Source organism: Salvelinus fontinalis, unplaced genomic scaffold (assembly GCF_029448725.1).
Source record: "Salvelinus fontinalis isolate EN_2023a unplaced genomic scaffold, ASM2944872v1 scaffold_0096, whole genome shotgun sequence".
Taxonomy (NCBI): Eukaryota; Metazoa; Chordata; class Actinopteri; order Salmoniformes; family Salmonidae; genus Salvelinus; species Salvelinus fontinalis.
In genome coordinates this window covers 147,501-174,000 of record NW_026600305.1, presented here as the reverse complement: position 1 = coordinate 174,000, position 26,500 = coordinate 147,501, and the positions used below count along the sequence as shown (strand labels likewise).

The window sequence follows — 26,500 nt, the reverse complement described above, 5'->3', positions numbered from 1 at the left end:
AGGGTGGATGGATTACCATTGATGAGCACCGTCTTCAAGACCCCGTCTTCCTCGATCTCTGTTCTCTCCTGACCGTTTTCTTTGATCCTGTTGACAAGAACAGTCAGTCACCGCGCATATCATCATATTTAGGGAACCAGTAAACATCTTTCCCTCACATGACCATGCAGAGACACAAATACTGGAACAAATGGTACCATTTGCCCAAGTGTTTTACACTAAATAGGGTTTATGGTGCAATTTGGGATGCAGATTTTACTGACTTCTTGGTGGTGGTGCGTTTGCCGTTGATGACGCGCGTAGAGGTGGAGACAGACTTGAAATTCCCCATCCCTCCTCCGATGCTGTCCATCCAATCCATTCCACCCATGGAGGACGAGGACGAGGTGAAGTCATGCACTGTAAAAGAGGGAGGACAAGAAAGAGGTGAAGTCATGCCCTGTGAAAGAGGGAGGACGAAGAAGAGGTGAAGTCATGCCCTGTGAAAGAGGGAGGATGAGGAAGAGGTGAAGTCATGCCCTGTGAAAGAGGGAGGATGAGGAAGAGGTGAAGTCATGCCCTGTGAAAGAGGGAGGATGAGGAAGAGGTGAAGTCATGTACTGTGAAGGAGGGAGGAGGAAGAAGAGGTGAAGTCATGCCCTGTGAAAGAGGGGGGAGGAAGAGGTGAAGTCATGCACTGTGAAGGAGGGAGGAGGTAGAAGAGGTGAAGTCATGTACTGTGAAAGAGGGAGGATGAGGAAGAGGTGAAGTCATGCCCTGTGAAAGAGGGAGGATGAGGAAGAGGTGAAGTCATGTACTGTGAAAGAGGGAGGAGGAAGAGGTGAAGTCATGCCCTGTGAAAGAGGGAGGAGGAAGAGGTGAAGTCATGCCCTGTGAAAGAGGGAGGAGGAAGAGGTGAAGTCATGCCCTGTGAAAGAGGGAGGATGAAGAAGAGGTGAAGTCATGCACTGTGAAAGAGGGAGGATGAGGAAGAGGTGAAGTCATGCCCTATGAAAGAGGGAGGATGAGGACCAGACTAGTAAACTATACTGTGACTGGAGCTGATAGAAGTGTGTTAAACCATCTTATTATAGAACTGTGTTAAAACCATCTTATTATAGAACTGTGTTAATACCATCTTATTATAGAACTGTGTTAAACCATCTTATTATAGAACTGTGTTAAAACCATCTTATTATAGAACTGTGTTAATACCATCTTATTATAGAACTGTGTTAAACCATCTTATTATAGAACTGTGTTAAACCATCTTATTATAGAACTGTGTTAATACCATCTTATTATAGAACTGTGTTAAACCATCTTATTATAGAAGTGTGTTAATACCATCTTATTATAGAACTGTGTTAAAACCATCTTATTATAGAACTGTGTTAAAAACATCTTATTATAGAACTGTGTTAAAACCATCTTAGTATCCATCGTGTCCCAAATGACACCCTATTCTCTATGTAGTGCACTACTTTTGACCAGAGCCATATGAGTGCAGTAAAAAGTAGTGCACTACATAGGGAATAGGGTGTCATTTGGGATCCAGACATTGTGTTATTACTGACCTCCAGCAGAGGGGAAGGAGAAAAACCGGCTTGGGCCGAGCCTCGAAGTGCCAGGATGTCCATGGAAGCCACTGTGCATCCCTCCTCCGAAGGCAAAGTCATCTGAGGGGACAGAGATAACAGAGAGACTGAGAATAGTGATAACAGAGAGACTGAGAGGACAGTAATAACAGAGATACTGAGAACAGTGATAACAGAGAGACTGAGAACAGTGATAACAGAGAGATTATGAGAACAGAGATAACAGAGATACTGAGAACAGTGATAACAGAGATACTATGAGGACAGAGATAACAGAGAGACTGAGAACAGTGATAACAGAGAGACTGAGAACAGTGATAACAGAGATACTATGGGGACAGTCCTAACAGAGAGACTATGAGGACAGAGATAACAGAGAGATTATGAGAACAGAGATAACAGAGAGACTGAGAACAGTGATAACAGAGATACTATGAGGACAGAGATAACAGAGAGACTGAGAACAGTCATAACAGAGACTATGAGGACAGAGATAACAGAGAGACTGAGAACAGTGATAACAGAGAGACTGAGAACAGAGATAACAGAGATACTATGAGGACAGAGATGACAGAGAGACTGAGAACAGTGATAACAGAGAGATTATGAGAACAGAGATAACAGAGAGACTGAGAGGACAGTAATAACAGAGAGACTATGAGGACAGTAATAACAGAGAGACTATGAGGACAGTAATAACAGAGAGACTATGAGGACAGTAATAACAGAGAGACTATGAGGACAGTAATAACAGAGAGACTGAGAGGACAGTAATAACAGAGAGACTATGAGGACAGTCATAGCAGAGAGACTATGAGGACAGTAATAACAGAGAGACTATGAGGACAGTAATAACAGAGAGACTATGAGGACAGTAATAACAGAGAGACTATGAGGACAGTAATAACAGAGAGATTATGAGGACAGTAATAACAGAGAGACTATGAGGACAGTAATAACAGAGATATTATGAGGACAGTAATAACAGAGAGACTATGAGGACAGTAATAACAGAGAGACTGAGAGGACAGTAATAACAGAGAGACTGAGAGGACAGTAATAACAGAGAGACTATGAGGACAGAGATAACAGAGAGACTATGAGAACAGTAATAACAGAGAGACTATGAGGACAGTAATAACAGAGAGACTATGAGGACAGAGATAACAGAGAGACTATGAGAACAGTAATAACAGAGAGACTATGAGGACAGTAATAACAGAGAGACTATGAGGACAGAGATAACAGAGAGACTGAGAGGACAGTAATAACAGGGAGACTATGAGGACAGTGATAACAGAGAGACTATGAGGACAGTAATAACAGAGAGACTATGAGGACAGAGATAACAGAGAGACTATGAGGACAGTGATTCCCCTACGGACTGGTTTAGCCTCGACTAAGGAACACATAAAGACATAGGACATTGTTGAAGGACCGTAGGATATCGGTCAGATTTAGCCTCGACTAAGGAACACATAAAGACATAGGACATTGTTGAAGGACCGTAGGATATTGGTCAGACCCACCGAAGAAATTTGCAAAAGGATCCTGGCCTCTAAAGAATTCCTGAAACACTTCCTCTGGACTCCGGAATGTAAAGGTGAACCCTGGGAAGTCTTCTGGAGCAGGATGACTACTGGAGCCTGGTAGGAGGGAGGGAGGGAGGGAGGGAGGGAGGGATACATTTTGATTGATTAATATGGACACTACCAACATTGTTGATCAAAAACAGGACATAATAGAATAGAGCATGTAATTGTAGACAACTCTATAAAACTTGACCCTTGGGTTCAGTGAGAATACAGTGAGATGTCACTCATGGGATACGTCTTAGGGCAGGGTCACAAGCTCAAAGTATCCAATCACAAAGCGTCTGTTGGAGACAGACAGGTCGAGTGGCGAATGAGGTGAACAGCTCTCCTCCATAAACAAAAGAGCCACAATGCCTGCCGACTGGTCATTCACGAACGTACCGTTCTTCCTTGTGATCTTGACAGCAGGGAAAAAGTAGTGGTCACACATCTCACTCGTATACTCACTGAACCGCATGTGTGTCCCTTATGGTGTATGGCCAATTCCCGTGACGCAGACCTGGTTTCCCGAAACCGGGGTAGTTCCAACAGCATCACCCTTCCGAAGCGCCGAACACTGAGGACGGTATACGCCAATGAAGGTGCAAGGTGCAAGGCGTAGGAGGGTCGGACCAAGACACAAAGTCTTGGTCAATCTTGTGCCATACACGTTCTATCCAAGTAGGTGCTGGACATAAACGGTAGAAACGCCCTTCTTTCGAAGAAGTAAATGGCAGCGGGTGGAAAGGTCTAAGGTCTAAGGTCTAAGCTCTAAGGTCTAAGCTCTAAGCTCTAAGGTCTAAGGTCTAAGCTCTAAGGTCTAAGCTCTAAGCTCTAAGGTCTAAGGTCTAAGCTCTAAGGTCTAAGCTCTAAGGTCTAAGTTCTAAGGTCTAAGCTCTAAGGTCTAAGGTCTAAGGTCTAAGGTCTAAGGTCTAAAGTCTAAGCTCTAAGGTCTAAGGTCTAAGGTGTAAGCTCTAAGGTCTAAGCTCTAAGGTCTAAGCTCTAAGGTCTAAGCTCTAAGGTCTAAGCTCTAAGGTCTACGCTCTAAGGTCTAAGCTCTAAGGTCTAAGCTCTAAGGTCTAAGGTCTAAGCTCTAAGGTCTAAGCTCTAAGCTCTAAGGTCTAAGCTCTAAGGTCTAAGGTCTAAGGTCTAAGCTCTAAGGTCTAAGCTCTAAGGTCTAAGCTCTAAGGTCTAAGCTCTAAGGTCTAAGCTCTAAGGTCTAAGTTCTAAGCTCTAAGGTCTAAGGTCTACGCTCTAAGGTCTAAGCTCTAAGGTCTAAGCTCTAAAGTCTAAGCTCTAAGGTCTAAGGTCTAAGGTCTAAGCTCTAAGGTCTAAGCTCTAAGGTCTAAGGTCTAAGCTCTAAGGTCTAAGGTCTAAGCTCTAAGGTCTAAGCTCTAAGGTCTAAGCTCTAAGGTCTAAGCTCTAGGGTCTAAGGTCTAAGCTCTAGGGTCTAAGGTCTAAGCTCTAAGGTCGAAGGTCTAAGGTCTAAGCTCTAAGGTCTAAGCTCTAAGGTCTAATGTCTAATGTCTAAGCTCTAAGGTCTAAGGTCTAAGGTCTAAGGTCTAAGCTCTAAGGCGAAACAATTGTAATTGCAAGGATGTGATAACACGCCCAGTCCAAGTCCGAAGAGATCTATGGTGGCTAGACATTATCTCTCACAGAAGTTTTTCTAAACTTTTTAAATCTGGGTTTAGAATGATCCAGATTCTGTAATCCTCTGTTTTGCAAATAGCAGGATCAGATCCGATCAGGCTGATTTTGAAACCTATTTTTATTTATTTTTTCAGAAAATAATCGGATAGGATAATTCTGTTTCAGATGCCACAATCTGGCCTTTCTGTGCTTTGAACAGGCCCTGTTTACACCTCGCCATCTAGTGGACAGGTTGTGTTACTACTTCTACACTGTCATTGATAGATAGGGAAACAGAGATGAGTTAAACTACATGAATAAAGAAACCTAGATTTTTTTTAAATAATAGAGACCTGCATATCCACTTATAAGTGCTTAGATGCATTTATTTGACACTTCTCAATATAACAACTGACCACATACCCATACTGCAGTCAATGTTACATAAACCTTTGGTGTGGCAGGTAGCCTAGTGGTTACAGTGTTGGACTAATAACTGAAAGGTTGCAAGATCAAATCCCCCTGCGCTGACAAGGTAAAAAATCTGTCGTTCTAACCCTGAACAAGGCAGTTAACCCACTGTTCCCCTGAACAAGGCAGTTAACCCACTGTTCCCCTGAACGAGGCTGTTAACTCACTGTTCCCCTGAACAAGGCAGTTAACCCACTGTTCCCCTGAACAAGGCAGTTAACCCACTGTTCCCCTGAACAAGGCAGTTAACCCACTGTTCCCCTGAACGAGGCTGTTAACTCACTGTTCCCCTGAACAAGGCAGTTAACCCACTGTTCCCCTGAACAAGGCAGTTAACCCACTGTTCCCCTGAACAAGGCAGTTAACCCACTGTTCCCCTGAACAAGGCAGTTAACCCACTGTTCCCCTGAACAAGGCAGTTAACCCACTGTTCCCCTGAACAAGGCAGTTAAACCACTGTTCCCCTGAACAAGGGCAGTTAACCCACTGTTCCCCTGAACAAGGGCAGTTAACCCACTGTTCCCCTGAACAAGGCAGTTAACCCACTGTTCCCCTGAACAAGGCAGTTAACCCACTGTTCCCCCTGAACAAGGCAGTTAACCCACTGTTCCCCTGAACAAGGCAGTTAACCCACTGTTCCCCTGAACGAGGCAGTTAACCCACTGTTCCCCTGAACGAGGCAGTTAACCCACTGTGCCCCTGAACGAGGCAGTTACCCCACTGTTCCCCTGAACAAGGCAGTTAACCCACTGTTCCCCTGAACAAGGGCAGTTAACCCACTGTTCCCCTGAACAAGGTAGTTAAGCCACTGTTCCCCTGAACATGGTAGTTAACCCACTGTTCCCCTGAACAAGGCAGTTAACCCACTGTTCCCCTGAACAAGGCAGTTAACCCACTGTTCCCCTGAACAAGGCAGTTAACCCACTGTTCCCCTGAACAAGGCAGTTAACCCACTGTTCCCCTGAACAAGGCAGTTAACCCACTGTTCCCCTGAACAAGGCAGTTAACCCACTGTTCCCCTGAACAAGGCAGTTAACCCACTGTTCCCCTGAACAAGGAAGTTAACCCACTGTGTTCCAAGGCAGTTAACCCACTGTTCCCCTGAACAAGGCAGTTAACCCACTGTTCCCCTGAACAAGGCAGTTAACCCACTGTTCCCCTGAACAAGGCAGTTAACCCAGTGTTTCCCTGAACAAGGCAGTTAACCCACTGTTCCCCTGAACAAGGCAGTTAACCCACATTTCCCCTGAACAAGGCAGTTAACCCACTGTTCCCCTGAACAAGGAAGTTAACCCACTGTTCCCCTGAACAAGGAAGTTAACCCACTGTGTTCCAAGGCAGTTAACACACTGTTCCCCTGAACAAGGCAGTTAACCCACTGTTCCCCTGAACAAGGCAGTTAACCCACTGTTCCCCTGAACGAGGCTGTTAACTCACTGTTCCCCTGAACAAGGCAGTTAACCCACTGTTCCCCTGAACGAGGCAGTTAACCCACTGTTCCCCTGAACGAGGCAGTTAACCCACTGTGCCCCTGAACGAGGCAGTTACCCCACTGTTCCCCTGAACAAGGCAGTTAACCCACTGTTCCCCTGAACAAGGGCAGTTAACCCACTGTTCCCCTGAACAAGGTAGTTAAGCCACTGTTCCCCTGAACATGGTAGTTAACCCACTGTTCCCCTGAACAAGGCAGTTAACCCACTGTTCCCCTGAACAAGGCAGTTAACCCACTGTTCCCCTGAACAAGGCAGTTAACCCACTGTTCCCCTGAACAAGGCAGTTAACCCACTGTTCCCCTGAACAAGGCAGTTAACCCACTGTTCCCCTGAACAAGGCAGTTAACCCACTGTTCCCCTGAACAAGGCAGTTAACCCACTGTTCCCCTGAACAAGGAAGTTAACCCACTGTGTTCCAAGGCAGTTAACCCACTGTTCCCCTGAACAAGGCAGTTAACCCACTGTTCCCCTGAACAAGGCAGTTAACCCACTGTTCCCCTGAACAAGGCAGTTAACCCAGTGTTTCCCTGAACAAGGCAGTTAACCCACTGTTCCCCTGAACAAGGCAGTTAACCCACATTTCCCCTGAACAAGGCAGTTAACCCACTGTTCCCCTGAACAAGGAAGTTAACCCACTGTTCCCCTGAACAAGGAAGTTAACCCACTGTGTTCCAAGGCAGTTAACACACTGTTCCCCTGAACAAGGCAGTTAACCCACTGTTCCCCTGAACAAGGCAGTTAACCCACTGTTCCCCTGAACAAGGCAGTTAACCCACTGTTCCCCTGAACAAGGCAGTTAACCCACTGTTCCCCTGAACAAGGCAGTTAACCCACTGTTCCCCTGAACAAGGCAGTTAACCCACTGTTCCCCTGAACAAGGCAGTTAACCCACTGTTCCCCCTGAACAAGGCAGTTAACCCACTGTTCCTCTGAACTAGGCAGTTAACCCACTGTTCCCCTGAACGAGGCAGATAACCCACTGTTCCCCTGAACGAGGCAGTTAACCCACTGTTCCCCTGAACGAGGCAGTTAACCCACTGTTCCCCTGAACAAGGCAGTTAATCCACTGTTCCCCTGAACGAGGCAGTTAACCCACTGTTCCCCTGAACGAGGCAGTTAACCCACTGTTCCCCTGAACGAGGCAGTTAACCCACTGTTCCCCTGAACGAGGCAGTTAACCCACTGTGCCCCTGAACGAGGCAGTTAACCCACTGTTCCCCTGAACGAGGCAGTTAACCCACTGTTCCCCTGAACAAGGCAGTTAACCCACTGTTCCCCTGAACAAGGTAGTTAATCCACTGTTCCCCTGAACAAGGTAGTTAACCCACTGTTCCCCTGAACAAGGCAGTTAACCCACTGTTCCCCTGAACAAGGCAGTTAACCCACTGTTCCCCTGAACAAGGCAGTTAACCCACTGTTCCCCTGAACAAGGCAGTTAACCCACTGTTCCCCCTGAACAAGGCAGTTAACCCACTGTTCCCCTGAACAAGGCAGTTAACCCACTGTTCCCCTGAACAAGGCAGTTAGCCCACTGTTCCCCTGAACAAGGCAGTTAACCCACTGTTCCCCTGAACAAGGAAGTTACCCCACTGTTCCCCCTGAGCAAGGCAGTTAACACACTGTTCCCCTGAACAAGGCAGTTAACCCACTGTTCCCCTGAACAAGGCAGTTAATCCACTGTTCCCCTGAACAAGGCAGTTAACCCACTGTTCCCCTGAACAAGGCAGTTAACCCACTGTTCCCCTGAACAAGGCAGTTAACCCACTGTTCCCCTGAACAAGGGCAGTTAACCCACTGTGTTCCAAGGCAGTTAACCCACTGTTCCCCTGAACAAGGCAGTTAATCCACTGTTCCCCTGAACAAGGCAGTTAACCCACTGTTCCCCTGAACAAGGCAGTTAACCCACTGTTCCCCTGAACAAGGCAGTTAACCCACTGTTCCCCTGAACAAGGGCAGTTAACCCACTGTGTTCCAAGGCAGTTAACCCACTGTGGGGAACAGTGAGACTATGAATCCGCCCTGAATCCACCCTGAATCAGCCCTGAATCAGCCCTGAATCCGCCCTGAATCCGACCTGAATCAGCCCTGAATCCGCTCTGAATCCTCCCTGAATCAGCCCTGAATCCGCCCTGAATCCACCCTGAATCAGCCCTGAATCCACCCTGAATCAGCCCTGAATCCACCCTGAATCCACCCTGAATCCTCCCTGAATCAGCCCTGAATCCTCCCTGAATCAGCCCTGAATCCTCCCTGAATCAGCCCTGAATCCGCCCTGAATCTGCCCTGAATCAGCCCTGAATCCACCCTGAATCCGCCCTGAATCCGCCCTGAATCAGCCCTGAATCCACCCTGAATCAGCCCTGAATCCACCCTGAATCAACCCTGAATCCGCCCTGAATCCAACCTGAATCCTCCCTGAATCAGCCTTGAATCCACCCTGAATCCTCCCTGAATCAGCCCCGAATCAACCCTGAATCAGCCCTGAATCCACCCTGAATCAGCCCTGAATCCACCCTGAATCAGCCCTGAATCCACCCTGAATCAGCCCTGAATCCGCCCTTCCAGTGGGTTCAAGATAATCCAGATTTTCAGCATCAAAACTAGCCTAATAACAACCTTTTGAGCAAAAAACGTAATTTAATCGTGAGTAAAAGATCAGATTGGATTACCAAATCCTTATCTCTATCTAAAAAAACTAAATTCTAACATTTAATCCAATCTGATAGCCCGAAACCCGCTCAGGTAACTTTTGAAAAAACTGGGCCTAGGGGATGAAGTCTCGCCCATATAGGGGATTCCTTCTGGACGAAAAAACCCACATTCAACACGCCTGGGACTTGAGTCACGCATAGTAAAAGTAGGTATGCCTTGCTCCACAGAATAATCTTATCAGTAAGTCTGAGAAGTAGAGCATGTGCCACCCCCTGGCGGGTTGATGTATGACACCACAGTCGTATTGTCTGCCCTGACAAGGAAGTGAGAAATTCAAAGGGAAAGGGCAGAAAGTGTATCGATGCATTAAACACTGTCAGCAGTTCAAAGGTCATTTATATAAGAGTGGAGGAGCTGTGGGGACCACAATCTGTTTATTGCTCTTCTCTCGCGAACTGCGCCCCCCACCCTCTGAGTGACACATCTGTCGTCACCCCCTTTCCTCAATGACAGGGGGTGAAGGGCGGATGACAGCGGGTGACATGAGGGGACGACAGGGGGAGTGCCTGAAATGAAGATGGAGGGACTCCTCCAGTTGACGGAGAGCTGAGAGACCGTCCTCGGTCACCGCTATGTGACCGTTGCGCTGCCGTTGGTGTGGACGCAGGCGAAGTGGGCAGCAACCCAACGCTGAAAGCCTCTCATTCTCAATAGTCCCAGTGGACACTACTGAGACGGTGGATACCATCAACCCCAGCACTCGGAGACACATTGTGAGCTTGACGGAGCGCCCCCCTTGCAGAACAGGGCAAGGGCCGTCCGATATTGTAGCCCGATGAGAGAGAGAATCCAGCTTAACGCCTAGGCATTATTCTTGGTGTGGAAACCAAACAGGTCTGGTTTATCTTGAACCTCTAACTCTGTGGTTACGAGGAAAGACGAGTCTCGAAGCGCTTGCTCCTGTGTAGGGGAGCAAAGCAGGAAATTGTCTACGTAGGCGGAGACTCTTAGTTCTCAGGGGTGGTAAGTGCCATCTCCACACACTTGCTGAACAAACACAGGGAGTTCGTGCTAGTCTGAAGGGAACGGCGAAGGTATTCCTAGGCTGTGCATTAAGAGGGCAAACCTGAGGAACCTCCTGTTAAAATAAGCATCCTTGCAGGTCGACTGAACTGAACCAGTCGCCTTGATGAATAGAGTGAGAGAGCACGTTGAAAGTAAGCATACGGCACTGGGAATAGAAGCTTCACTGGCTCTCTGCCGTTGGTAATGCCCCTGATAGCCCCTTCGCTTAATCGACATATTTTCCTTGCTCTAGTACGCGAGCCGAGTCGGCCAATCGCTGTTGTCAAAAACTCTGTTGAAAACGGGTGGTTTTTCATAGCGAACCGCAGTCTGTATCCCTTTGTGCCTGTGGACAAGACCCAGGGATGGACAGCGCATGTACGTCAGTTCCCTGCTCTTGTAGCGAGACTCCAAATAGTCCGATGGCTCACCGGCGGTGCCAAGAAACAGCCTTCTGGTGGCGTTGGAGAAAAGTGACCTCTTTTTTTGTGTTTTTTTTTTGTCTGTGCTCTTGGCAAGACGCATGGATACGACAGATACTTTTTTTAAAATAAATTAATAATAAATTAAAATATCTGTCGCAGTTGAAAGACCGGTATTTGGGGACAGTGCTTGGTGGCGACTGAGGGAAGAGCTGGGGCACGGGGGAGGGGAGGGGGGGGGGTTGAGTCTTCCCTGTGAGCAGATGCATAGAGATGAGGTGCTGAACGATGGGGTTTTAGAAGTACAGAAGTTGCCCCCCTCCCTGCTTTGTGGAGAGGTAGACAAGGTTGCCACGGTACCTAGGTCTACAGGGCAAGCAGAAGTCGAAGGCTTCACCTTCCTTTTTTGCAAATTTCAAACTTTTATCGCATGGTTAGCGTCAGAAGGCCCAAATAATTTGTTAGCCGCGATAGCCTTTTCCTTGTCCGAAGCTGGACAAGTTGAGCCCTTTGTGTGGCTAGCTAGCCTTGCATTGTGGCTCTTTTGATTATGGAGGAGAGCTGTTCACCTCATTCGCCACTTGACCTGTCTGTCTCCAACAGACGCTGTGTGATTGGATATTTCGAGCTTGTGACTCGTCCTAAGGCGTATCCCATAAAGAGATACCTCGGAAACAGTCTATTAGAAATAGAATCACAAGAGATAAAACAGAGAGGATTCCTTCACCTGTGTTGTTGGGTATTCTGTCTTTGCCATAGGTATCATACGCCTCTCGTTTACTCCCTGTAAAGATAAGGAGACGTAATCTGACTGTTGTTAAACACCAAGTCCACAGAACAGTGGAAAAAGGGGTAATAATTACGTTAATTATAGGTTTAACCAGGTGGAGGTGTGTCTTACGGTCTGACAGAACTTCATAGGCCTCAGCCAGCTCCTTAAACTTTCCCTCCGCCTCCTCCTTGTTGTCTGGGTTTTTGTCCGGGTGCCATCGCAGAGCCTGCTTCCTGTACCTTCACACACAAAACACAGTGACATATTCAATACCCCCAGTGACCATTTTCAATAGCTAAATTGTAGGCCTATAAAGGGGCCTCTAAAACATGTATTACAGCAGCGTCTTACTTTTGAGATGGCAACGTTTGAAGACAAAACTATTCCCTTTTTGGAGGAGACAGCAAAACAGAGGACAAGCGTAAAAGACTATAACTCAATGCCCCTCCAGGAGACAGAGCGAGAGAGACAGAGCGAGAGAGAGAGAGAGAGAGAGAGACAGACAGACAGACAGACAGACAGACAGACAGACAGACAGAGCGAGAGAGCGAGAGAGCGAGAGAGCGAGAGAGCGAGAGAGAGAGACTGAGAGAGAGAGAGAGAGAGAGAGAGAGAGAGAGAGAGAGAGAGAGAGAGAGAGAGAGAGAGAGAGAGAGAGAGAGAGAGAAAGACGGATGGGGATGAATCATCCTTATCGAAACGGTGCTGAGTCATGAAACGGAGACTACATCCCAAATGGCACACTATTCCCTAGTGCACTTCCCGGCGTTGGTCAAAAGTACTGCACTATGTAGGGAATAGGGTACCATAGGACCCTGGTCTAAAGTAGTGCACTATGTAGGGAATAGGGTGCCATAGGGCCCTGGTCTAAAGTAGTGCACTATATAGGGAATAGGGTGCCATAGGGCCCTGGTCTAAAGTAGTGCACTATATAGGGAATAGGGTGCCATAGGGCTCTGGTCTAAAGTAGTGCACTATATAGGGAATAGGGTGCCATAGGGTGCTGGTCTAAAGTAGTTCACTATGAAGGGAATAGGGTATAATTTGTGATACACTTTGAGTAATTTATGTTTAAAAAGGGTTCTGTGTCTGTCCAGTAACTCTATCAGTCTGTGTGGTTGAGCTATCAATAGCTACTGTAAGAATATACAGATAAACCAGACCAGTCTACTATTTAACCTATACAGATAAACCAGACCAGTCTACGATTTAACCTATACAGATAAACCAGACCAGTCTACTATTTAACCTATACAGATAAACCAGACCAGTCTACTATTTAACCTATACAGATAAACCAGACCAGTCTACTATTTAACCTATACAGATAAACCAGACCAGTCTACTATTTAACCTATAACTATACAGATAAACCAGACCAGTCTACTATTTAACCGATACAGATAAACCAGACCAGTCTACTATTTAACCTATACAGATAAACCACAACAGTCTACTATTTAACCTATACAGATAAACCAGACCAGTCTACTATTTAACATATACAGATAGACCAGACCAGTCTACTATTTAACCTATACAGATAAACCAGACCAGTCTACTATTGAACCTACAACTATACAGATAAACCAGACCAGTCTACTATTTAACCTATACAGATAAACCACAACAGTCTACTATTTAACCTATACAGATAAACCAGACCAGTCTACTATTTAACATATACAGATAGACCAGACCAGTCTACTATTTAACCTATACAGATAAACCAGACCAGTCTACTATTGAACCTACAACTATACAGATAAACCAGACCAGTCTACTATTTAACCTATACAGATAAACCAGACCAGTGTACTATTTAACCTATAAAGATAAACCAGACCAGTCTACTATTTAACCTATACAGATAAACCAGACCAGTCTACTATTTAACCTACACAGATAAACCACACCAGTCTACTATTTAACCTATACAGATAAACCAGACCAGTCTACTATTTAACATATACAGATAGACCAGACCAGTCTACTATTTAACCTATACAGATAAACCAGACCAGTCTACTATTTAACCTACAACTATACAGATAAACCAGACCAGTCTACTATTTAACCTATACAGATAAACCAGACCAGTCTACTATTTAACCGATACAGATAAACCAGACCAGTCTACTATTTAAACCTATTACTATACAGATAAACCAGACCAGTCTACTATTTAACCTATACAGATAAACCAGACCAGTCTACGATTTAACCTATACAGATAAACCAGACCAGTCTACTATTTAACCTATACAGATAAACCAGACCAGTCTACTATTTAACCTATACAGATAAACCAGACCAGTCTACTATTTAACCTATAACTATACAGATAAACCAGACCAGTCTACTATTTAACCTACAACTATACAGATAAACCAGACCAGTCTACTATTTAACCTAAACAGATAAACCAGACCAGTCTACTCTTTAACCTACAACTATACAGATAAACCAGACCAGTCTACTATTTAACCTATACAGATAAACCAGACCAGTCTACTCTTTAACCTACAACTATACAGATAAACCAGACCAGTGTACTATTTAACCTATACAGATAAACCAGACCAGTGTACTATTTAACCTAAACAGATAAACCAGACCAGTCTACTATTTAACCTATACAGATAAACCAGACCAGTCTACTATTTAACCTATAACTATACAGAAAAACCAGACCGGTCTACTATTTAACCTATACAGATAAACCAGACCAGTCTACTATTTAACCTATACAGATAAACCAGACCAGTCTACTATTTAACCTGTACAGATAAACCACACCAGTCTACTATTTAACCTATACAGATAAACCAGACCAGTCTACTATTTAACATATACAGATAGACCAGACCAGTCTACTATTTAACCTATACAGATATACCAGACCAGTCTACTATTTAACCTACAACTATACAGATAAACCAGACCAGTCTACTATTTAACCTATACAGATAAACCAGACCAGGGTACTATTTAACATATACAGATAAACCAGACCAGTCTACTATTTAACCTATAACTATACAGATAAACCAGACCAGTCTACTATTTAACCTACAACTATACAGATAAACCAGACCAGTCTACTATTTAACCTATACAGATAAACCAGACCAGTCTACTATTTAACCTATACAGATAAACCAGACCAGTCTACTATTTAACCTATACAGATACACCAGACCAGTCTACAATTTTACCTATAACTATACAGATAAACCAGACCAGTCTACTATTTAACCTATACAGATAAACCAGACCAGTCTACTATTTAACCTATAACTATACAGATAAACCAGACCAGTCTACTAATCAACCTATAACTATACAGATAAACCAGACCAGTCTACTATTTAACCTATACAGATAAACCAGACCAGTGTACTATTTAACCTATACAGATAAACCAGACCAGTCTACTATTTAACCTATACAGATAAACCAGACCAGTCTACTATTTAACCTATACAGATAAACCAGACCAGTCTACTATTTAACCTATACAGATAAACCAGACCAGTCTACTATTTAACCTATACAGATAAACCAGACCAGTCTACTATTTAACCTATACAGATAAACCAGACCAGTGTACTATTTAACCTATACAGATAAACCAGACCAGTCTACTATTTAACCTATAAATATACAGATAAACCAGACCAGTCTACTATTTAACCTATACAGATAAACCAGACCAGTCTACTATTTAACCTATAAATATACAGATAAACCACACCAGTCTACTATTTAACCTTTACAGATAAACCAGACCAGTCTACTATTTAACCTATACAGATAAACCAGACCAGTCTACTATTTAACCTATAACTATACAGATAAAGATACATGTGTGAAATGTAAAACGTAACACAGCCTGTCATGAAGACCTGTTTAATATTCAGAACATAGAATTAACATGAACCATACAGTCCTAGTATAGAGCTACTGTATAGAACGAAGTGGGGGACTGTCAATGTTTTGACCCCTAGATGTTGTGTGTACACCTCCCCAAAGCAGCTTGTCAATCTCTAAATGTATGTTGTTGATTTTTTTTAACTGTATTTGTGTTTTATATTGTTAATGTGTCTGAAACCCCTTTGTATGCTGCTATTTTGGTCAGGTCTGTCTTGTACAAGAGATATTTTATCTCAATAAGACTAACCTGGTCAAATAAAATATAATGTGGAATCCTGTACTTACGCCTTCTTGATGTCCTCCGGAGAGGCGCTTCGTGACACTCCCAGAACATTATAATAATCCACCATGTCTTCTTCACTCACCCCGCTGCAACTGTTGACGACAACAACAACGACAACAACAACAACGTCATCAGAGTAGAATACACTCGAGTAGTTTCTCATAGACATCAAGTGGTCTGTGAACGAAATCTGTTTAGACCCTTTATTGTAACTGTATGACCCATCTGAACTCATATAGAGGCGGCAGGGTAGCCTAGCGGTTAGAGGAGGCAGGGTAGCCTAGCGGTTAGAGGAGGCAGGGTAGCCTAGCGGTTAGAGGAGGCAGGGTAGCACTAGCGGTTAGAGGAGGCAGGGTAGCCTAGCGGTTAGAGGAGGCAGGGTAGCCTAGCGGTTAGAGGAGGCAGGGTAGCCTAGCGGTTAGAGGAGGCAGGGTAGCCTAGCGGTTAGAGGAGGCAGGGTAGCCTAGCGGTTAGAGGAGGCAGGTAGCCTAGCGGTTAGAGGAGGCAGGGTAGCCTAGCGGTTAGAGAGGCAGGTAGCCTAGCGGTTAGAGGAGGCAGGGTAGCCTAGCGGTTAGAGAGGCAGGGTAGCCTAGCGGTTAGAGAGGCAGGTAGCCTAGCGGTTAGAGGAGGCAGGGTAGCCTAGCGGTTAGAGGCGGCAGGGTAGCCTAGCGGTTAGAGCGTTGGACTTGTAACCGAAAGGTTGCAAGATCGAATCCCTGAGCTGACGAGGTAAAAAATCTGTCGTTCTGCCCCCTGAACAAGGCAGTTAAACCACTGTTCCTAGGCCGTCATTGTAAATAAGAATTTGTTCTTAACTGACTTGCCGAGTTAAATAAAGGTAAAATATTATCTTGTTGTGGGGCAGATGAATAGCCTGCAAAGTTGTTAAAGGCACAATCTATAAGATTCCCTGCTGTTCAATGGTCATGTAAACACTCATTGACTCTTGAAAAGCAACATGCAGGTAGGTAGCCTAGCGGTTAGAGAGGCAGGTAGCCTAGCGGTTAGAGAGGCAGGTAGCCTAGCGGTTAGAGAGGCAGGTAGCCTAGCGGTTAGAGAGGCAGGTAGCCTAGCGGTAAGAGAGGCAGGTAGCCTAGCGGTAAGAGAGGCAGGTAGCCTAGCGGTAAGAGAGGCAGGTAGCCTAGCGGTTAGAGGAGGCAGGTAGCCTAGCGGTTAGAGGAGGCAGGTAGCCTAGCGGTTAGAGGAGGCAGGTAGCCTAGCGGTTAGAGGAGGCAGGTAGCCTAGCGGTTAGTGGAGGCAGGTAGCCTAGCGGTTAGAGGAGGGAGGTAGCCTAGCGGTTAGAGAGGCAGGTAGCCTAGCGGTTAGAGAGGCAGGTAGCCTAGCGGTTAGAGGAGGCAGGTAGCCTAGCGGTTAGAGAGGCAGGTAGCCTAGCGGTTAGAGAGGCAGGTAGCCTAGCGGTTAGAGGAGGCAGGTAGCCTAGCGGTTAGAGAGGCAGGTAGCCTAGCGGTTAGAGAGGCAGGTAGCCTAGCGGTAAGAGAGGCAGGTAGCCTAGCGGTTAGAGAGGCATGCAGCCTAGCGGTTAGAGAGGCATGTAGCCTAGCGGTTAGAGAGGCAGGTAGCCTAGCGGTAAGAGAGGTAGGTAGCCTAGCGGTTAGAGAGGTAGGTAGCCTAGCGGTTAGAGAGGTAGGTAGCCTAGCGGTAAGAGAGGTAGGTAGCCTAGCGGTAAGAGAGGTAGGTAGCCTAGCGGTTAGAGAGGTAGGTAGCCTAGCGGTTAGAGAGGCAGGTAGCCTAGCGGTTAGAGAGGCAGGTAACCTAGCGGTAAGAGAGGCAGGTAGCCTAGCGGTTAGAGAGGCAGGTAGCCTAGCAGTTAGAGAGGCAGGTAGCCTAGCGGTTAGAGAGGCAGGTAGCCTAGCGGTTAGAGAGGTAGGTAGCCTAGCGGTTAGAGAGGCAGGTAGCCTAGCGGTTAGAGAGGCAGGTAGCCTAGCGGTAAGAGAGGTAGGTAGCCTAGCGGTTAGAGCGTTGGGTCAGTAACCCGAAAGGATGCTGGATCGAATCCCTGATCTGATTACAAAGACTAAAAAGATGACAAATGAACCAGGAAGTAATATAACCTCAGATGATGGTTATTATAGGTTGTATTACTTCCTGGTTCATTTGTCATCATTTTAGTCTTTGTAAACAAAACATGTGTAACTTTAAAATATGTTACATATCCCCAGACCCCCTCCTTCTGTTTATCCTACCCAAAAAAAACTGTGCCATGGTCACGCTGTTGAAATGACAAAAATTGGCCTTTTAACAAGTGGACTATTTGACTTGTGAGCTCATTGATAACAACAATTAATGACTGGTGTGATATCCTTGACTAATTATCCCATTCAGAATGGCGGCCATTCTGTAGTCTGAGTCAATCTATCCAAGAACAGCAGAATAAACCGCTGACGGTGGGGTCTAGACACGGTAAACTAATTACTGTCTTGTTACCGTCCACGGGTATTTCATCGGATCTTTTCGGTTCCTTCTTTACTGTGTGTGTCCCATTTCATCTCATCTTGTGACATACTAAAAAGCTTAAGACTATAATAGGATAACTTATTAAAGGAGCAATCTGTGAGAATTATTACTGTTCAATGGTATTTTCTTTTAAAAAATTTTGTAATGCCTTATGAGTTTACTGGGCCACTAGTCTAGTAATAGTTGTATTACTGTATTAATACACTGTTACTGGGCCACTAGTCAAGTTGTATTACTGTATTAATACACTGTTACTGGGCCACTAGTCTAGTTGTATTGCTGTATTAATACACTGTTACTGGGCCACTAGTCTAGTTGTATTACTGTATTAATACACTGTTACTGGGCCACTAGTCTAGTTGTATTACTGTATTAATACACTGTTAGTGGGCCACTAGTCTAGTTGTATTAATACACTGTTACTGGGTCACTAGTCTAGTTGTATTACTGTATTAATACACTGTTACTGGGCCACTAGTCTAGTTGTATTACTGTATTAATACACTGTTACTGGGCCACTAGTCTAGTTGTATTACTGTATTAATACACTGTTACTGGGCCACTAGTCTAGTTGTATTGCTGTATTAATACACTGTTACTGGACCACTAGTCTAGTTGTATTAATACACTGTTACTGGGTCACTAGTCTAGTTGTATTACTGTATTAATACACTGTTACTGGGCCACTAGTCTAGTTGTATTACTGTATTAATACACTGTTACTGGGCCACTAGTCTAGTTGTATTACTGTATTAATACACTGTTACTGGGCCACTAGTCTAGTTGTATTGCTGTATTAATACACTGTTACTGGGCCACTAGTCTAGTTGTATTGCTGTATTAATACACTGTTACTGGGCCACTAGTCTAGTTGTATTAATACACTGTTACTGGGCCACTAGTCTAGTTGTATTACTGTATTAATACACTGTTACTGGGCCACTAGTCTAGTTGTATTGCTGTATTAATACACTGTTACTGGGCCACTAGTCTAGTTGTATTGCTGTATTAATACACTGTTACTGGGCCACTAGTCTAGTTGTATTAATACACTGTTACTGGGCCACTAGTCTAGTTGTATTAATACACTGTTACTGGGCCACTAGTCTAGTTGTATTACTGTATTAATACACTGTTACTGGGCCACTAGTCTAGTTGTATTACTGTATTAATACACTGTTACTGGGCCACTAGTCTAGTTGTATTACTGTATTAATACACTGTTACTGGGCCACTAGTCTAGTTGTATTACTGTATTAATACACTGTTACTGGGCCACTAGTCTAGTTGTATTACTGTATTAAAACACTGTTTATGTTTTCTTATTTTATTTAACCTTTTAATTTATCTTTTGCCTTCAACTGGTGGGATATGACTCATGGGCTCATGCATCTACAATGACTAATGCTATCATTCGGAGTGGACCGTTATGTAGCCCTTATCAATCTGTCCAGCACCAACAGAATAAACCGCTGACAGTAGGGCCTGTGAGGTAAACTAATGACAGTGACCATCCACGGGTATTCCCCCTGAGGTTGGCAATGTGCCTCTGAGTTCTCTGGAAGCCCGACACAATATTATTTTGGTTATTTCCAGCTCCTCCCGAGAGAGACCTGACATATGACAGCTGCCACCAACACACACACACACACACACACACACACACACACACACATGCTTCAGGCCGCCGGAGCTAGGGTGTGAGATTTAAATGATATGTTACACTTGAAAATTGGAGCGTTTCAGACTAGACAAATGTTTTAATTTTAAGACGTGGACACATTGTAACTAAATATTGCCTAATATGTTAAGCGTGTAGGGAACCGAACATAGGAATGGCGATGTATATGGTTTGGACCGAGCCGAAAGAGAAAAACAACTGGTAGGCTACATAACTTGACAGAAAAGTCCACACGCAAAAAAAGAAAAACAATAAGCCTACGCATGAAAGGATAATGAATATGGATAGCCTACTGTACCTTTTTAGGAGTACCAGCAACTGCTTTCGGTGTCTCAATCTCTCTTCTTAAAAATGTGAAATTAATTATTACGGAGAGCTTCTGGAATGCGCTTCGAGACATGCGAACAGAGGTGGGTCCAACTGTCCACGGAAGAATTATACAGTAATTTCCGAATGTCTAAAGGCTACTATAGTGAATTCCCACGATATGCGTTGCCCGTATTCCTGTGTGGCCTGGCCCGCACCATAACGCCGCAGTCCCCCTGCCTCGACACCTCACCAGTCTCTTGGTATATCTCCACATGACCACGTCACAATCAGCTGAGCGCCGACAGAGAGGAAAATAGAACGTCTAGAACATGCCAGTGTTTCACCACTACACGTATCCCCGCCCTGTCTGCTACTTGCATTGGGATACATGTAGGTCTACAAATTACTTTGATGATAGCAATTACTAGTAAAAAAATATATATATATATCAGCATTTAGGCAACTAACCCAACTCAAGGGAACATAACTAAACGTAATCCCTTATACCAGAGTGAACTGAATTAGACACAGTACCAAACATTTTAATTTGACAGCTATATACCTCCATGATTTATTATACAAAAATGCTTCGTGTAAGGATTTAATTAAGCATAATTCCTACAAATTTTGATTTGGCAGTAATGCTAAAAGTAAACAACAGTTCAAGAGCCATTTCCACACAGGCTGTTGATAGTAGACTCAAAGTCCTTCAGTGGTGACTGCTGCCATCTAGTGGCTGGATGAAGAAATGGCAGAAGGACAGTTTATGGGTCTGGACATGGTCATTTGTAACTGTAACAAGGTCCATTTTATAAGAACACTTGTGTAAATATGCAGAGCAGTATCAAAACACAGCTTAAACATTTCATATTGAAATTATTATACTCTTCTTCTTCATAGTATTATTACATTAATATTACATGTATTAAACACTGTGTAAGTAGCCAACATAGTGTGCTTTTTTTTTAAGAATCCTTAAATTAAACATTTATGTCGCTTTTCCATCTGAATCTGTGTGTGGAGTGACATTATAGAATTCATAGTTGTACTAACATCTCTGGGTGTGACTTATACTGTATCCCTTCTAGGCCTGAACTACTCTACCAGACATCAAACCTGCCCAAAGGGAGAGAGGCGGGAGAACGACTCTTCCGTTTGAGGCAGGGCACGAGGAACGCCCAGGAATTCGCCCTGGAATTCCGGACCTTGGCCGCTGGAGCAGGCTGGAACAACAAGGCCCTCATCGACCACTATCGGTGGTAACAGAGCGTTAGCCCTTAGTTTAGGGATCCCCATTATTCCTGTAGTTAGACCTTTCCCGGTTCACACTCTGGATAGTCGACCATTAGGGTCGGGGCTAATCAGGGAAGACACCATCTCCCTGGCCATAGAAACGCAGGGGGGTCACGGGGAGAAAATCAGTCTCTTCCTTATTGACTCTCCTGCGTTTCCCATGGTACTAGGCCTTCCATGGTGAGCTCATCATAACTCCACTATTTCCTGGCAACGGAGGACTCTCACGGGGTGGTCATGAGAGTCCTCGGGGAGGTGTAGGGGTTTCCGTTGGTGCTACCACGGTGGAAAGTCCAGACCAGGTCTCCACCATGCGCATCCCCCCAGAATATGCTGATTTGGCTCTCGCCTTCTGTAAAAAGAAGGCGACTCAATTACCACCTCATCGACGGGGGTATTGTGCGATAAATCTCCTGGCAGACGCTGCGCTTCCCAGGAGTCACGTGTATCCCCTGTCGCAAGCGGAGACGGCGGCTATGGAGACATATGTCTCTGAATCCCTGCGTCAGGGGTACATTCGGTTCTCCATTTCACCCGCCTCCTCGAGTTTCTTTTTTGTGACGAAGAAGGATGGAGGTCTACGCCCGTGTATTGACAATAGAGGTCTCAATCAAATCACGGTGAGGTACAGTTACCCGCTACCTCTTATCGCCACGGCGATTGAGTAAATGCATTGGGCGGCGCTTCTTCACGAAACTGGATCTTCGGAGTGCATATAACCTGGTGCGTATCCAGGAGGGAGACGAGTGGAAGACAGCGTTTAGTACCCCCTCAGGGCATTATGAGTACCTCGTCATGCCGTACAGGTTGATGAATGCTCCATCAGTTTTCCAATCCTTTGTAGACGAGATTTTCAGGGACCTGCACGGGCAGGGTGTAGTGGTGTATATCGATGACATTCTGATATACTCCGCTACACACGCCGAGCATGTGTCCTTGGTACGCAAAGTACTTGGACGACTGTTGGAGCATGACCTGTACGTCAAGGCTGAGAAATGCCTGTTCTTTCAGCAGGCCGTCTCCTTCCTAGGGTATTGCATTTCCACATCAGGGGTGGAGATGGAGAATGACCACATTGCAGCCGTGCGTAATTGGCCGACTCCCAACACGGTAAAGGAGGTTCTTTTAGGGTTTGCCAATTACTACCGGAGTTTTATCCGGGGTTTTGGCCAGGTGGCTGTTCCCATTACCTCACTGGTGAAGGGGGGTCCCGAACAGTTGCAGTAGTCGGCTGAGGCGGACAGGGCTTTTCGGCTCCCGTGCTGGCCCATCAGGATCCCTCTTTGGCGTTCATAGTGGAGCTGGATGCGTCCGAGGCTGGGATAGGAGCCGTGCTCTCACAGCGCTCGGGTACGCCACCAAAACTCCGCCCCTGTCCTTTCTTCTGGAAGAAGCTCAGCCCAGCGGAGCGTAACTATGAAGTGGGGGACCGGGGAGCTGTTGGCTGTGGTTAAACCGTTGAAGTTGTGGAGACATTGGCTTGAGGGGGGCTAAACATCCTTTCCTCATCTGGACTGACCACCGCAACCTGGGAGCAAGGAGAGTGAATCCTCGTCAGGCAAGGTGGGCCATGTTCTTTACCTGTTTTGTGTTGACCCTGCCTTACAGACCAGGTTCCCAGAATACGAAGGCAGACGCGGCTGTATGACACAGAGGAGTGGCCCATGGATCAGACTCCCATATTCCCAGCCTTTTGCCTGGTAGCGCCGGTCATGTGGGAGCTGGACACGGACATTGAGCAGACGTTGCGTACAGAGCCCGCTCCCCTCCAGTGTCCGGTCGGGCGTATGTACGTTCCGGTTTGCTGTCCGTGACCAGTTGATCTATTTGGCCCACACGTCACCCTCCTCTGGTCATCCGGGGATGGGTCGGACGGTGCGCTGTCTGACTGGGAAGTACTGGTGGCCCACCTTGGCTAAGGACATGAGGGTCTATGTTTCCTCCTACTCGGTGTGTGCCCAGTGTAAGGCTCCGAGACACCTGCCCAGAGGTAAGCTACACCCCTTACCCGTTCCACAACGACCCTTGGTCGCACCTGTCTGTGGATTTTTTAACTGATCTACCTCTTTCACAGGGAAACATTACGATCCTGGTCGTTGTGGATCGTTTCTCTAAGTCCTGTCGTCTCCTCCCTTTGCCCGGTCTTCCTACGGCCCTACAGACTGCGGAAGCCCTGTTTACTAACGTCTTCCGGCACTACAGGGTGCCTGAGGATATAGTGTCTGATCGGGGTCCCCAGTTCACGTCGAGAGTCTGGAAGGCGTTCATGGAACGTCTGGGGGTCTCGATCAGCCTTACCTCGGGTTTTCACCCCGAAAGTAACGGGCAGGTAGAGAGGGTCAACCAGGATGTGGGCAGGTTTCTGCGGTCCTATTGCCAGGACCGGCCCCCTTTGTCATCGAGGGGGTCCCGGCGTACTCCGTTCGTTCCATCCTGGATTCGAGGCGTTGGGCAGGGGGCCTTCAGTACCTCGTGGAGTGGGAGGGGTAAGGTCCGGAGGAGAGGTGCTGGGTCCCGGTTGCAGATGTTTTGGACCCCGAACTGCTACTAGCAGACATAAAGCCTGTTCTACTCTAGTAGACTTCAAACCTGTTCTAGTCTAGCAGACAATGACATAAAACAATGTTCTTTGAAGCTGCAGCATGCACTTATCAAAGCAAGAGTTCTTACGAGCTACTTATTTGAAAGTCAAAATCATCTTTGAGACTAAAAATAACCACACACAGATGAGTTGGTTTATGATGCGTTTATTGAGAACCCTGACACAATATGACAAGATGTAGCAGAGACTGTTAACACTGCAGTGGGGAATGTGTTGCTGTCATGTTAAATGTAGGCCTCCAGCAGTGTTGGAATGTAGGGTGACAAACGCCTTGTTTGTTTAACCATTTAATATTCCTCTCCCTCCTCATCCTCTTCTCCCACGCTATCAGTGCCCACCTCTTCATAGTCCTTCTCCAGGGCTGCCATGTCTTCTCTGGCCTCAGAGAACTCTCCCTCCTCCATGCCCTCACCAACGTACCAGTGCACGAAGGCTCTCTTGGCATACATCAGGTCAAACTTGTGGTCCAAACGGGCCCAGGCCTCAGCGATGGCTGTGGTGTTACTCAGCATGCACACAGCCCTCTGGACCTTGGCCAGGTCTCCTCCAGGAACCGCCGTAGGGGGCTGGTAGTTGATACCCACCTTGAAGCCAGTGGGACACCAGTCCACAAACTGGATGGTGCGTTTGGTCTTTATGGCAGCGATGGCAGAGTTGACATCTTTGGGAACAACGTCACCACGGTACAGGAGACAGCAGGCCATGTATTTGCCGTGACGAGGGTCACACTTCACCATCTGGTTGGCTGGCTCGAAGCAGGCGTTTGTGATGTCAGCGACTGACAGCTGCTCGTGATAGGCCTTCTCAGCGGAGATGACTGGGGCATAGGTAGCCAGAGGGAAGTGGATACGGGGGTAGGGCACCAAGTTGGTCTGGAACTCTGTCAGATCAACATTCAGGGCTCCATCGAATCGCAGGGAGGCAGTGATGGAGGAGACGATCTGGCCAATGAGCCTGTTGAGGTTGGTGTACGAGGGACGCTCAATATCGAGGTTCCTGCGGCAGATGTCATAGATGGCCTCATTGTCCACCATGAAGGCACAGTCAGAGTGCTCCAGGGTGGTGTGAGTGGTCAGGATAGAGTTGTAGGGCTCCACCACAGCCGTGGACACCTGGGGAGCTGGGTAAACGGCGAACTCCAGCTTAGACTTCTTTCCGTAGTCCACAGACAGACGTTCCATCAGCAGGGAGGTGAAACCAGAACCGGTGCCTCCTCCAAAGCTGTGGAAGATGAGGAATCCCTGGAGTCCAGTGCACTGGTCAGCCTGAATGGAGAAATGGTACAATAACATTATTACATATGATGTTACGTTACGCCAGTAAGAATACAATGGAGAACCTGTTCTCATTTTCTACCTAGAACCATAAAAGGTTATTTGCTTGTCCGTTTAGAAGATCCCTTTAATGGTTCCAGGTAGAACCTTATTACCCTACAAATAACCTTTTTAGAACATGTTAAAACCCATCTAGAACCCTGTCTCTTTAGCAGAACCCTAGTTAGAGAATAGATAGCGACGCGCTGCTAGAGAATAGATAGCGATCTTATCAAGGATGATGACTCACCAGTTTGCGTGTCCTGTCCAGAACCAGGTCAATGATCTCCTTGCCGATGGTGTAGTGACCGCGGGCGTAGTTGTTGGCAGCATCCTCCTTACCCGTAATGAGCTGCTCGGGGTGGAACAGCTGGCGATAGGTACCGGTCCTCACCTCATCTGAAAGACAAAGGTATATTCCGAATGTCAGAATATTGCAAATATGAGAATATCCAAGTATCCGGAATATTCGGAAATCCTAATATCTGAATGTTTGGAATATCCGAATATTCAGAATATCTTTGGACAGAATATAAAAACAGCACATTCAAAGATGGTCTTTCTCTAGTATGTCTCATCTTACCGATGACAGTGGGCTCCAGATCTACGAAGATGGCACGGGGGACATGTTTTCCGGCTCCGGTCTCACTGAAGAAGGTGTTGAAGGAGTCGTCTCCACCTCCACAAGTCTTGTCACTGGGCATCTGTCCGTCCGGCTGGATCCCATGCTCCAGGCAGTACAGCTCCCAACAGGCGTTACCCATCTGGACTCCGGCTTGGCCCACGTGCATAGAGATACACTCACGCTGAAAGAGAGAGGCGGTACAAGAGATCAACCACATGGAAACTTCAATCAAATCAGGTGTATACACATTTATGACAGTGAAGTGTTGGAGTGTTGAAGGAGTGGACTGATAAAATAAAAAGTTGAAAGCCATTTCAGACAGTCT

The 26,500-nt window shown here is 46.0% G+C and overlaps 2 protein-coding genes across 2 annotated transcripts in view; both read right to left on the bottom strand.

Annotated features, from left to right (window-relative positions):
* The window catches only part of LOC129843054 (dnaJ homolog subfamily B member 6-like), a 41,925-nt gene extending 21,250 nt beyond the window's left edge, over positions 1-20,675 (bottom strand). The window contains exons 1-8 of the mRNA XM_055911803.1: positions 20,332-20,675; positions 15,880-15,969; positions 11,788-11,897; positions 11,614-11,670; positions 3,107-3,223; positions 1,557-1,658; positions 264-399; positions 17-87 (exon numbers count right to left, since the gene is read on the bottom strand). Of these exons, the coding sequence (XP_055767778.1) occupies positions 17-87; positions 264-399; positions 1,557-1,658; positions 3,107-3,223; positions 11,614-11,670; positions 11,788-11,897; positions 15,880-15,944 (658 nt within the window). The 5' untranslated portion in view covers positions 15,945-15,969; positions 20,332-20,675. The remainder of the gene's footprint in view (positions 1-16; positions 88-263; positions 400-1,556; positions 1,659-3,106; positions 3,224-11,613; positions 11,671-11,787; positions 11,898-15,879; positions 15,970-20,331) is intronic.
* A 3,691-nt stretch (positions 20,676-24,366) lies between these two features.
* LOC129843053 (tubulin alpha chain-like) overlaps positions 24,367-26,500 on the bottom strand; it is a 3,496-nt gene continuing 1,362 nt past the window's right edge. The window contains exons 2-4 of the mRNA XM_055911802.1: positions 26,134-26,356; positions 25,801-25,949; positions 24,367-25,502 (exon numbers count right to left, since the gene is read on the bottom strand). Of these exons, the coding sequence (XP_055767777.1) occupies positions 24,525-25,502; positions 25,801-25,949; positions 26,134-26,356 (1,350 nt within the window). The 3' untranslated portion in view covers positions 24,367-24,524. The remainder of the gene's footprint in view (positions 25,503-25,800; positions 25,950-26,133; positions 26,357-26,500) is intronic.